Source organism: Ochotona princeps, chromosome 17 (genome assembly GCF_030435755.1).
Source record: "Ochotona princeps isolate mOchPri1 chromosome 17, mOchPri1.hap1, whole genome shotgun sequence".
NCBI lineage: Eukaryota > Metazoa > Chordata > Mammalia > Lagomorpha > Ochotonidae > Ochotona > Ochotona princeps.
The window spans coordinates 44,663,555-44,676,990 of record NC_080848.1 but is presented as its reverse complement, the minus strand read 5'-3'; the positions used below and the strand labels follow the sequence as shown (position 1 = coordinate 44,676,990).

The window sequence follows — 13,436 nt, the reverse complement described above, 5'->3', positions numbered from 1 at the left end:
CCACAGGCTGGGCTGGGTCAGGAGAGGCAGTGAGCAACGCACAATCACACACACACACACACACACACACACACCCCAAAGGCAACAGAAAAGACAGCACGGACAGATGGCCAGCTGCCATTCCGGGCCAGGCCCCTGGGGAGCACTTCTGGCTCTGCGGGCCACACTCCTGCAGGTGCTGAGTGGGCAGAGAGCTGGGCTGGAACGGTCGCAGCCACACACGGGGGCAAGTCGCAGCTGCCCACAGGCCATGGAGGGAGACATCTGAACATCCCAGCAAACAGGGAACACAGAAAAGGTTAAAAGCATCCCCCAAGAAAATATTTTGACAAAATAAATATTTTAACCTATAATCAGGTATAATTAGTGCTTATGAGGAATCCCAGCAATAATTTAGAGTAATTAAACATGTAGTGTATCTGTGATCTGCTTAGCACTGCGGAGGGCCCGGAGGCTTGCGAGGGTCTAGCTGTCCTGCCTCACCAAGGGAGGGATGCTGTGCGCCCCACCCTGGTCCCCCGTCAGAAGCGGGGGGCACTGTGCTTGCTTCCCTGGGGCTCTCAAGTGCAGGCAGGGCAGGCGAGGGCCACCAGGTCCCGGCAGCCAGGCTGTACCCATGACCTCCGGGGGCAGTTCTGGACATGCAAATTGGAATCAAGACTGGCTTTGCTGGGTAGCCCAAGGCTTCCTGCGTCCCAAGCCTCTCTTCCTCCCCACTCCTGTCCCTTCTGCTCTTTCCCATTCACCCCTGTGGAAACAAGCTGGGAGGTGGGCTCTGGCTGGCTAGCTGGTAGAAGTGGCCCTGGTCCTTAGGCCATCAATCCCTTGAGACGGTGCCCAGTGACTAGGGCCACTGCGGCCACCTGCACCCTCCTGGCCCCCAGCTGCCATCACAGGTCTGGGCAGAGGGGTATGGCAGGGTAGGGGTGTGGCACTACCAGAGAGAGTGAGGCTGGGGCCGTGCTGGCCATGCTGAGGAACAGCATCCTCCCCCACCCTGGCTGTGGGAAGAAGACAGTGGCAGCGCGGGCTGGGAGCCTGAGGTTGATGTGACTGGGGTCGAGGTGCCAGAAGGGCAGGGAGTCTGACTCAGCATGCTGCATGGGCACGGGTGACATGGCTGTGCGGTCAGGTGTGACTGCAGTTTTGCTCTTCTGGATGGTGGCAGAGTAGGGGAGGGTAAGGACCTCCAAGTGTGGCTGGGGTGCATGGTCTGGTCTGCTCCTGGTCTCTGGAGCCACAGGTGCCCCTGCACGCTCTGTGCCCTCCCCCTGCAGACAGCTGCAGTCAGTTGCCGCATAGCCTCCACTGCCGGTTCTGGAGCAGAGTGAAATGTGGGAAGGAGGTGGGGAGCCCTTCCCCCAGGGCCTTCTAAAGTGCTGAGCTTGCCAAGTGCCCCAAGGGGACAGGCAAGCCAAAGAGGGGGAGGCAGATGGCGCTTGTCTGGGTGGCTGGTCCCTGCCCTCCCAGATATGGGACAGAGAGGGGAGAGGGATGCCACAGGGAGGGAGACCGTCCCTCCTAAGTGGACATGGGCCAAGGGGGCCAGGGGAAGAGGGAGAGGGCCAGACCTCTAGTTCTGGTGCTGCTGTCCCCTCCGTCACACTCCCCACCGCACACACACCCAGAGAAAGAAGATACCAAAAGCTGTTCCTGACCAGGGGAGGCCTGGGTGCAAACACAGTGGTGCTCCCATGGAATCGCAGGTGTGCAGGTGGGCGTGGCCACTGCCTGGGTCCCCCAGGGGCATGGGCGGGGGAGGGGGAGGCACACCGCACCCTGGCTCACAGGGCGAAGAGGGCATCCTCTGAGCGCTCCGGCTTCTTCCGGCCAGAGGGGTGGCCAGCTGGTGGGGCAGGGGCCTCAGATGGGGGTGAGGGCAGGTCTGGAACCATCTCTGCGGCTTTGGCTCGCTCTTCAAGGAATTTATCGAACTCTGCAAAGGCGACGGGGCAGCGGTGGGGGACCCCTTCCTGCCCTTTCCAGGGCCGGCCTGATGCACTTCTGGGCCCTTGCTGCCTGGGACCAGCCTTGGGGCCACCTCTGCACGCCACCTGCAGGGCAGCAGGAAGCCCCCCCGCAAGGGAAGTCACACCCCAGTGGCGGGGGGCGGGGGAACTGCACACTAGTGCCTGGCTCTATGGCCTGTCCCGCTAAAGGAGGAATGAGAAAAATGACAATGGCCAACACCAGCCCAGGGTCTGGCATCCTAGCCCTGGGCGGGGGGATACTCCGTGGGACTGTGGCCACACCCTAGGTAGCCTGTCCTCAGGTCTGGTGGGGGGGACTCTGGTCCTACCTTCACTCGTGACGCCCTCCTCCAGGTCGTCGCCCTTCTGTGGGAGAAGCAGAGAGTGGAAGGGAGAGCGTCAGGGCTGGTTCCAGGTGCCCCTCCTGGGGGCCCACCCATGGGTGTCTGAGTTACCCAGCCCACAGCAGCCTGACAGAACTCCCCATAGCTCTGCCTTTCTAGATTTTTACTTTCGAAAAATAGTGAAATCTATTCTTAGGGAATTTTTGTTTTAAAAAGTTAAAACAAAACAAAACAAAAAAAAACCCGAAGCAATAACTAAGAAAAGAAGAACATTGAAAAGGACAAGAAAGATAGAAAAAAAAAAATCCAGAAAACCAGTGAGGCTGGTGATGAAGCCTGGGACATGGAGGGCTTGAAGCCCCACCCTGCCCTGGCCTCACTCTGTGCTCTGGGGAAAGCCGAGGAGCACCCCTACACCCCAACCCCCGCCGCCTGCAGCCGCTGCAGGACTCCAGGGCAATGCTGGGAACTTGCAAGAGGCATCAGGGCGCAGGCCCCGCCTCCTCCCTGGCCCTGTCCTATCATTGCGCTGGAGCCACGGGGAGGCTCCGCCTATTCTTTAAAAAAATCAGAGTCTCAAACTTGATTTTGTGTTTGGAGAAGGCTGGCCGTCATGGAGCCTGCAGTCTGCAGGTCCGGGAGGGAATCCAACGGGCACCTCGCTTTCTCCCTGTGTCTTCCTGGGAGGGAGACAGGGACCGGTGTCCCCTCCCCTCCCGGGCCCTGCCCTGTCTCTCTGGGGTTCTCAGTAAGGGAAAATTATCCGCGCCGCCACCGGGAGGAGGGGGGGCAGGGGCAGCGAGAACAAGCAGACACCCAGCACGTCGCTCACCACTGGGAAAAAAAAAATGAAATGCCAAGCAAAACAAAACAGAAAAAATGCAAAACATGCACACTCAAAACAGTCCCTCCTCCGCCCCCAAAGAAACCACAGCCCTCCCCACCCAAGCACACACACAGACACACGTCTGCTGAGGAGCGTGCTGGGTGGTGTCTGGTGGGGACCGCTTGGCGGGGGACACCCGTGTGTGCGCGCGCGCCGCGCCAGGTGCACGCCGTGGTGGGCTGCCGAGGCCCTGCCTGCACCCCCATGGGCCTCCCCTCTCCCCACTCCCCTCCGTGGCCCCCTGATGATGTCCCCCACCGAGGAGTCCGTCCCGCCCAGGAAAGAGAAAAGTCGCGTCTCACCAGGTCGGTCCTGAGCCACACCTCAATGTCGTCCATGACAGAGGGCTGCGCCACGGGGATCTATGGGGGCGGCAAGCAGCGGGGTGGGGAGCGGGCCGGCAGCCCCACACAGCCAGGCGAGAGGAGACAGAACAGCGGAACAAAGTAAATCGTCAAAAGCAACCCCCAAAATCAAACCAAAATGTAACACAGGGCCAAACACGCAGCTGGCGCGGGCACATGGAATGGCGGGGGAGGAAGCGGGGGCAGGCGGCCGCGGGGGGGGGGGGCGGTTATGGGGAAGGGGAGGCGGGGGAGGCGGCGGCGGCAGGATGTGTTCTTGACATGGACAACTTTTTGACTACATCTGGCCCTCGTGTCTGCACGGGGTCTCGGGTGAGGGATGCGGAGTGTCCCTTCTGGTCGCGAATGGGGGCACCAGGACAGTCAAGAGCACCAGCACCACACGGGCGCGCGCACACGGGTGCTGCTGGTGTCGCGCGTGGGGGGTGCAGGGCCGGGTAGGCAGAGCCCGGGCACAGTGCCTCTGCAGGCCAGGGCACGAGCAGGCTGGCTGGTTGGGCACCCTGGAGACAGCAGGGAGCTTGGGGAAGGTATCAGCAGGTGCACTGTGACAAGGAAGGTCATTCATATCCCCTCCCTATGCCTCCTTAGGGGACGCAGAGTGGCGTTTGCCTTGCTTCCCAGTGGGACTTTAGTGTAACCCCACCCCACTCCACAGGCCCCCAAATCAAAGTCAGCTGAGGAGGAGTGGCAGTAGGGCCCACCGGGTCCCAGGGAGGCCGGCGAGCTGAGGTGGGCTTCCTGGGTGCTGTCCCCCAATGCCTAGGCCACCCGTGCCAATGGCTGCCGTGTGGCCGAGCTGATCAAATACTAAACTAAGCTGCCACCACCAGGGGCGGTCAGGTGACCGTGTACCCTATTCAGGAGTCCCATGAGTGAAGGCAGCAGTGGCTTCCCGCCTGGGGAATGAGCTGGCAGCCCCCGACAGCCCCTCGGCGGTGTCACCTGCTCCCTTGCCTACCCCTGGGTCTGAGAGGCCCTGTTACTCCTAGAAAAAGGGGAAAAAATTGCTCTGGGCTAGGCTGTGTCGGAGCCTGGTTTTACCCCCATATCAGGATCTAGAGGAAGAATAGGAAAGCCCGGGGACAGGATTGCATCAGCTGTTCTCAACTTCAAAAACAACCACAATGACCGACAGAGAATTCCCACCTGACCCCTGCTGCCCACGGCGGGCTTGGGGGTGGAACAGGGAGTTGGTCGCCTTCCTGTCCCGCAAGCCTGTGACTCACTGGGGGGACTGAAGAGGCTGTGGGAGAGTGCCTGTCGCCCTGACATGCAGCAAGGCTCTGGGAAAACCGGTGTTCCCTGAGAAGTCAGCAACCTCTCCAAAGAGCAAAGGAGGCCTCTGCTGGCGGCACACACACACACACACACACACACACACCCCTTCTGCCACCTGCCTGGCTTTGTTCGGTGCTCATGGTGCAGCTGAAGCTTGGATTAAAAGCCAAATAAATCAATAAAGAGCCACGACGGATCCTTGGCTCTGACCTTCTTGTTTCTCTTCTGGAGGCGGGTGGTGGGAGGGGAAGGACTGTGAGGGGCTTCCATTCCCCCCCCCCCCCGCCCACTCACAAAAGCTGTTCCACAGAGCCTGGAGCCCTGGGAACACTTTTCATCCCCTCTCCCAAAATCTTCAGGAAGCCCTAGGGATTCAGGTGGAGAGGTGGGAGCAGGGGACAGACTTAGGCAACAGGCGGCCTTGGTTTCCCCACCCACTGAGATAACATGATTGCAAGGGCTGGCTTGCAACACTCTGCTGGCTTGGAATGGCTTTGCATCCGGCTGAATGACTGGAATTGACTCTCCCTTCAGCACTGGGGATGTGCGAGAAGGAGGCTGATGGCTTGGATACCCCCCCACCCCTGAACATCTCATAAAGAGGGGGGCTTTCAGCTGATGGTGGTGAGAGTCTGGGAGGTTTCTAGGAAGGGCATGGCCATCACACCACCTAAGGGCACCCCTATGACCCCCTGCTGCACACAAGTGACTAGCAGAAACTGGGATGGAGGAAGGGGACCCCATGCTGGGCCAGCGGGATGGGGCAATGCACTGGGACTGCCCATGGCTTTGGACACTTCAGCCCCTTGCTCAACCCCCAGTGACACCCCGCTCCCCAGAGGCATGGGGAGATTGCTTCCTCAGAGGAGAGGCCTTAGCACCCTCGCCAGTCTTGAAGGGAGAAGGAGGCAGAGGAGGGAGACAGAAGGGAGAAAATGCAACAGAAGCCAGTGGGGGGCTGCCCTCCCAGGGGGAAGAACACCTTCTAAAGTCATCAAAGACTGGTGAGACGGGTGGGCCCTGGGCTCTGATCTGAGCAGGGGAAAGGGACAGCCAGTTACTGACCCTCTGTCTTGAGGAGGAAGGGTCTTGGGAGTCTCCGGGCTGCCCACCCCACCCCCAAGCTGGGCTTCAGCAGTGGGCAAGCTTCTTTACTGGCGAACCTCAATCCTTGCTTTTGCTTATACTTGCACCTTGCAGGCGGGAAGCAGCAGCCAGGGCGCAGAGAGCAGGAGCCCCAGGCTGCAGGCTTCCCAAGCTGCTCACTGCTGCCCCCAGCCTGGACAAACCTTCCCCCCAGAAGCTCCACTCACTCCCTGCCCCAGGGTGCAGGCAACTCCAGTGCCAGAAATTAGTGCCCTGACCGGGGGGTGAGGGGTGGGGGGAGGGAAGGTATCAGGCAGGGGTTCCCTGGCACACCCCTATCACCACTGCCATGGCCCGAGCCCACAGGGCCTCAGGGCCTCAGATAGGTGCTCCCTGGCATACCCCACCTCGTGGCCCGAACCCACAGGAAGCTTACCTACCTGATTCCCGAAGCAACAGGTGCACTTCCTGTCACTTTAGGGGAAGGGGGGAGGTGTTTCCTTGTGATACACAAACATTTAGAAGCCTTAGGTCTCATCTAATAGCACAAAAAGTTTCCAAGTAAAGAATCTGCCCTTGGCAAGGGGACAGAGACTTGCGGTTTCTATACACTGCGGGGAGGAAGGCGGAGCGACAAACAGGACAAACAGGATGCTGTCGGGAACTGGGAGAGACGCAGGAGCCGGCGGGGTACTGGGTTAGCTGTTAGTTGGGAAGCTGGAGACGGGGCTTCTACGTGGGGACAGGCAGCAGGTGAGGGCGGGGCAGGCAGCCTGTGTGGGCAGAGGCAGGTGCCACTGCCAGCTGCCAAGGCCACACTCGGGGTGGTTGGCGTGGGCAGTCTCCCTCCTTTTTATCTATTTTTTGTAGGATGAGCAGGCACAAGGGCACCCATGGGCTGGATTGTACACAAGTGGGCTGCAGCTTCACAGACCCAGGAGTGGCAGCAAGCCAGCCCGTGTCTCCAAGAAAGGCTCTAGGGTCAGGGCTGGGGCAGGGACAGGCTCCTTCTGCCCAGAGCTGCTGTGCATGGGCTCTTGGCCAAGTCTCAGCTGCGGCCCCTCCCACCACAGGGAGCTCGGTGCTTCTGCATGGCCCCAGTTCCTCCTGGCCAGGCAGGTGGACGTGCTGGCCCATGTGGACACTCTGCTGTGATGCACTAAGCCCAGGGTCTCCCCCATACCCGACAGGCAGGAAAGACTTCATATCCACACCCAGGTCTCTGAGTACCATATTTGGCTAAGCCCAGGGGAGTCTTAGCTGATACAAGCAATTGCATCATGTGAGCCCCTCCGAGCCCAGGACCACTGAGTCCCAAGGCGCTGGGCTAGGGGGCTGTCTCTGGCCGAACATCCTAGGAAAAAATGAATACGGCCAAGGGCTGCAGAGATGGCAAGGGAGGGGCTTCTGTTATTGCTGCTTTTGCCTCATACTATCAAGACCCACAGGGCGTGGACCTCAGCAGGAAACCAGAGAAAAAAGGGTTTCTGGGGCTGCAGAAGATTATATGAGACAGGAGGCCTGCCTGGCCAGAGCGGGACTAATCCTGTCTGACCACAAGGCTGGCTGAGCAGCTGGTGAGGGGAGGGCTGCAGCTGTTAAGGCAGGGGAGGGGCGGGGCGCGCTCCTCACCATTCCTTGGGTCAGAAGCCAGCTGTCTATGGGCTCGGGGGCAAGTTCCCCACTTTGCCCTCTCTCCTGGGCCCAGGACAGAGAAGTCCCAGGAGGAAAAGTCACAGCAAGACCCAGAAGAAAGGAGTCAGGAAACAGAAACAAATTCACAGTTCAGAATCCATGGCTTGTTGCGGCAGGCGAGGTCACCCAATGCCCCCGCCCCCAGACCTGGCCCCCAACCTCAGCCTGTTCTTGCCTGCCTGCAAGAGGTAAGGAAAGTGTAGTCACTCCAACAATAGGGCAACACATCTGGAGGAACTACTTGATCTCTCCCCTCCTGTGGTCTTAGACCCCTACTGGGGACGTGGGACGAGGTGTCCTGTCCCAGCGAGCTGGTCCAAGCCATGCGCCCAGGGTGCGAAAGGTAAGCAGTCACCCACATCTCCTGCACTTGGCCCGAGGCCTGGGCACTGATAAGTATGAGCTGGTGTGGCAAGGTACCTGCTGGCATGGACAGGGCAGGCCCTGGTTCCAGTAGAGGGGGGAGCAGGGCGAGGCTGGCCTGGTTTAGGGATGGGTCTGTTCCAAGCCAGGCCAGGGTCAATAGGAGGAGAAGACGGCTGTGTCAGGCGGTGTGCTGCCAGGCCCCAGCTCGCCTCTCTCATGCCCTCATGTGTTAGGCAGTATGTGTGTGTGCATGTGCGGGGTGTACACTTTAGCTAACACTGCAGCGGCATAGATTTCGGGTGTCCCAGCTGCATGGGATGCTGAGAATTCACAATTTCAATGGAGGTGCCAAGGGGAGCATGGCTGGCCTCCTCTGCCATGGCCATGCCCTCTCCTGCAGACCTGGGAAAGCTTTACAGGTCTGCTTACCACCCGACCTGAACAGCAATCCAGCCTCCCTTGGTACCTGTCCACGCCTGGGGTGAGGGGGAGGCAGCTGTCATGGTGAAGGAGATCCCCTCTTTGGTCACAGGAGAGCCTGAGCTCCCACTGGCATCTGCTGCTGTGGTATCCCTTGGCTTGTCTCCCTTCTCTGGCAGCCGTGTTTGCCCTTGGGGACCATGGGACCGTCCCCTCCCAGTTGGGGGGTGAAGACCCCCCACGGGACACTTCCAAGACGGGCAAGGGATATACCCCAGCTTTTTTTTTTAAGCAAACTATTGCCCGACTTCCCCTCCAGAAGGCTCCAGGGAGGGGAGTTAGGGCACAAGACGTACCACTTCGGGGTTCTGTTTCTGGCTGTCGAGCATGGAAGTGAGGCCTCTGCTGGCCTGGGTGTCTTCATAGGTGACCCTGGAAACCAAGCAACAGAGGCAATTGGTTCTCCCCGGTGGTCAGGGGGAGGTCCAGGGTAGCAGCCAGTGCTGGCTCCCTGTCTCTCAGCCCCTTCCTCATTTGGTCATTGGGAAGAAAACTTTGCTGTGACCTGGGCCCTGGGCTGAGGCTCAGGCCAGGGCCTGTGCTGGCTCGCTGCAGCCTGGGAGGCTGTGGGTCTCCAGTCCCGAGTCGCAACCCTGGACGTACGTGGGACTGGCAGTGTGGTATAGCGGCTGAAGGCACCGTGTGCAGTGTCGGCATCCCATATGGGCTCTGGCTTGAATCCTGGCTGCTACATTTCCCATCCATCCATTTCCCTGCTAGCAGGGTGGGAGAGTGGCCTAGGCTCCCCAGGGGAGGGGCTGGGGAACAGGGCACACAGCAGCGGCATAGGACAAGCCAGGAGGGGCTCCTCGGCTCCCTGACTGCTGTGCTTGGTGGGCCTGGCAACTCCCCCCTCAAGAAGCTGTGTGCAGTCCCCACGCAGGAACCACCATCCCTGCCTGGTCAGGGACGCTGTCAGGGAAGCCTGCCCTGCCCACTTCTCTGGCTGCTGAGGGCCCATCCCTGGCCCAAGCACTGGGCTGCTGCTCCTGCTCCCAGCATGCACCTGGGTGGGGCGAAGCAGGGAACACACAAGTCATGCTGCAGTAACTCCAAGGGCACTGCACGGGAGTGGGGGTGGCAGCTGGCATCCATGCCAGGTCTGGGTGTTTTCGTACTGTGCCCAGCACTTAGGCATTGTGGAATAAAGGTCTCTCTGTGCTGCGTCTATGCCCAGGCCTGGGGTCCACCCTCATTTTCGAGAGAGCCCTGTCAGGGGCATGCGCGCACGCACACACACACACATACACACACACACACACACACACACGCACGTACGTCTTACGTGGCTCGGCCAAGGAGCTCCCTCGGGTCTGCGCAAACATGTCGAAGCCATCGCGGGGGCTGCCCTGCTGCAGGGTGCTGAGGGTGCCGCTGACACTCTCGGTGCCCAAATCTGCAGCCACAGCACAGAGGAGAGGTGGGCAGCAGGCTGTGTGGCCTGCAGCTCCCAGGGTCAGGCCCGTCCCTGGGGGAGCTTCCAGGGGATGTGGGGCCAAGGCCCGGGGCACCCGACATTTCCCAGCATGACCCCTGTTCTTCTCAGGGTGTCCCTCATTAACCTCCACCCCAGCCCTGTATGATGGCCTGGCCCTGCCAGGCCGTTTATTCTTCTAGTCATTATTTCGTAGGCACCCACGAAGTCCAAAGGTATGGCTGCTGGGGCCCAGCATGCATCTGTGGGGTCGGGGGTGGTAGAGGCCAGTTCAAAGGCACAGGTCTGGAAGGCCCAAGGGTGCCAAGGGCTGAGGCCTAGGTAGGGGACAGCCTGGGGGGCAGGGGTAGCCGGAAAGGCCGGCCACAGGTTGGATGGAGACAGCAGAAAATTCTTCATGGAGGGGTGGTAGAATCTGACAGGTGTGTGCGCACATGCGCACACTAGGCAGGGCAGCACAAGGGTGCTGCAGCTTAGGATGGCAACCGACAGGCCCCTCACACAATCTCAGGTTGCTGACATGAGGGCATGGACAGAGATGAAGTAAAGAAAAGACAGCGGTGAGATGGGGCTGCACGCTGTGTGCCACCGCTGGTCCCATTAACAGGAGGAGCTGTGGTTTCAGCAGTGTGGAACGCTCCAGCTGGAACCGAGCAGGCTACTGGCTCTGTGGCAAGCAATCCACCCCCAGGCCGTTGGGACCTGCTGTGGTCTCTGGGCCCAAGCAGCACAGTGGCAGGAGCTCAAAGGGGGCACTGTGCCTTCTGTGGGGTCCTCCCATCAAGAGAGACAAGTAAATGGCGTGCGGAGGAGGCAGATGGCAGGAGAGGCCCCCCCGCGAGCCTCCCTAGGAGGCACTCACCCAGGCCAGCAAGCTGGGAGGAGAGGGATGCCGCGGGTGTGGAGCTGCCCACCATGGGGCTGACCACGGCTGGAGACCCGGGGCCCAGGTCTATTAAGTTGTCCTCAGTCACCTCGTTCAGCACCTGTGACAAGAACAGCACGAGCCTAAGCTCTAGAGCTGAGGATCCTGGCAGGAGTATGGGGGACCCTGCTGGGGCTGCCACGCCTGCCACCATGCATGCCTGTCAGTGCCCTCGCCACTTGCTCTTAGGGTAGCTGTGGCACTTCGCTTGTCTACATCAGCAGCCAGAGTTTGGGCTGCTGCTACCCGGACATGCAAGGTGGGATGCCCGGCCACAAAGGCGCCTGCCCCTGGAGGCACACTTACCCCATTGCTGGCCTTCTGAACTGACCGGCCGGACCTGTACCGTTCAAACCTAGGGGGCGGGGGAGAGAAGGCAGAAGTAAGGAGAGAGGGTTGCCCAGGCCATGGTCCCACACGGGCTGAACACGCCTCCCAGGAGCAGGGACCCAAGAAGGGGTCCCCTACCCCATCTGGGAGGATGGTGGGCGTGTGTGGACCCACATCTAAACTCTGCATTCCTGGAGTTCCTTCAACTGGCATTAGGGAGGAAGGTGGTGTTGGCCAGCACACCATGGAAGTGACTAGAAGCACCCAGAGCCTCCAGCTCAGGGTGCTGCTCCTGCAGCCCCTGATGGGGAAGCTATATCAGCTGTCAGGGTACCCACAAGGCCTGGCAGAGTCAAGCTTGGAAGAAACTGGCAGGCTCCATGGCGGACGGAAAGCCCGAGGTGGGCAGAGGTGTGGGGACAGCTAGGTGCATCAGTGTCGCATCTCAAAAGCTCCAAATACCACAGGTAAGGAGAGCCCAGGAGAGGCTTCCACAGGGGACACTGTGCCCTCATGACCCCCACCTCACAATGGCTGGCAAAGTGCCTGGGCACAAGGGAGTACCTGTAGGGACAATCAGGCTGTCCAGTGAGCTTGGAGGAAGACGTGTGTGTGTGTGTGGCTTTCACAACAGCAGTTGAGAGTGAGGATAGGAATATATATTATATATATATAACATTATATATATGTTATATATATAAACTGATATGTTTTAATTTAAAAGGCAGATATACAGATGTTTCATCCAACTGATTCACTCCCCAGATGTCCACAATGGATGGGGCTGGGCTAGACCGGAGTGTCATTGGGGTCTCCCATGTGGGTGGCAGGGGCCCAAGCACTTGGGCCATCCTCTGCTGCTTTCCCAGGTGCGTAAGAAGGAAGGTGGATGGAAAATGGAGCAGCTGGGGCTCGAACCAGAGCCCAGATGGGATGCTGGTGCCGCAGGCAGAGGGCTGTGCTGGCCCTGGATGGCGGGGATATTAATGGTGGGTTTCAGCAAAGGTGTGCTGACCATGGTGGCATGTCAGGGCTGCTTGGGGCCAGCTTAGCTTTGTGGACTCTGTGCAAATGCACCTGTGAGCTCCTGCTCACCTGCTCCCACAGCAGCTTGACCCAGGTTCAACAAGGCCAGGGAAGCCTATGTGCCCCCTGCCAGAGTGCCTGGGTGTGAGTCCCCGCTTGGGCTCTAGACTCCAGTTTCCTGTTAACGCAGACCTGGGGAGACATGTGGTGTTGACTCCAGAACTCCTGCCACCTGAGTGTGGAGCAGATTTCTAGCCCCTGGTCACTGTGGGTGTACAGGGAGTGAACCAGCAGATGGCAGCCCTGCCCGCTGTCTGGGTCTGTCTGTCTGTTTCTGTCGGAAAACAACAACAACAACTTCCCAAGCCCTCATCCTTAAATCCAATCCCTTCAGGAGGCCGGGATTGTGGGATTGTGAGGGAGCCCCCCTGATTGACCCTGTTCTCCTGCTGCCCTTGGGGAGAGGGAAGGTGTGGACACATTCCCATTGCCCCCATCAGATGGGCAGCTGGCCCTGGTTGGGCTGAGCCAAGGTCTGGGGTCATGACAGCCGTGACAGGAATGCCTTGCTTGCTCGGCTCACCGGGCCCTTGCCTCGGGCAGGCCAGGACTGATTTCCTCGGTGAACGGGTGTGCTCACTGGACCATGGGGGTGGTCAGAACCTCAGGCTGTCTCATGCTGTTTGGGAATCCCATTTTTGGGGGTCAGGGAAGGGTAAGGCTAACCTGATTGGTCAAGGTCCTGACCCCAGGCCAATGCAGACAGCCCCGGATGCAGCCACCAGAGGGAGAGGAGGGAACTGTGCCTGCTGCTGAACCACCTGTTAGCCTAAGTCTGGGGCGGGGCATTCGTTGGGGCCCACTGTGGGATTGCCTGACTACATCCTGGCAGCTCCCCTTTCCGTGTGATGTCCTGCTCACGCCCCTGGAAACGGCAGGTGACAGCCAAGTGCTTGAGGCCCTGCCACCCACATGAAAGACCAGGATGGAGTTCGAGGCCCTTGGCTTGCTGCAAGGAGGAGGGGGATGGGACATGAACCAACAAATGAACATCTCTTTCTGCCTTTCAAATTAAAAAAAATCACTGAAGGACGTCCTTTTCAAAGAGCTGTTTCATTGATGTCTTTATTCTCCCAGGTGCAACAGCAGGGAGCTGCATTGGAAATGGGGCAGCTGGGACCCTGCGGGCAGCCAGTGTTCATGTGGAACTGTGGTAGGGGCCAGCTCCCATATATCAAGCTTGAAGA

General features: G+C 59.6%; 1 protein-coding gene across 5 annotated transcripts in view; it reads right to left on the bottom strand.

The window, feature by feature from the left end:
- Positions 1-338: 338 nt before the first annotated feature.
- The window catches only part of TOM1L2 (target of myb1 like 2 membrane trafficking protein), a 112,535-nt gene continuing 99,437 nt past the window's right edge, over positions 339-13,436 (bottom strand). The window contains exons 9-16 of one of the 5 annotated variants that reach the window (XM_058675261.1): positions 11,140-11,188; positions 10,771-10,894; positions 9,752-9,869; positions 8,770-8,845; positions 7,565-7,630; positions 3,503-3,562; positions 2,300-2,336; positions 339-1,936 (exon numbers count right to left, since the gene is read on the bottom strand). In XM_058675261.1, the coding sequence (XP_058531244.1) occupies positions 1,785-1,936; positions 2,300-2,336; positions 3,503-3,562; positions 7,565-7,630; positions 8,770-8,845; positions 9,752-9,869; positions 10,771-10,894; positions 11,140-11,188 (682 nt within the window). In that variant the 3' untranslated portion in view covers positions 339-1,784. Of the gene's footprint in view, positions 1,937-2,299; positions 2,337-3,502; positions 3,563-7,564; positions 7,655-8,769; positions 8,846-9,751; positions 9,870-10,770; positions 10,895-11,139; positions 11,189-13,436 lie in introns of all 5 variants that reach the window. The other 4 variants (XM_058675262.1, XM_036495974.2, XM_004599385.2 and 1 more) reach the window with 4 other exon arrangements.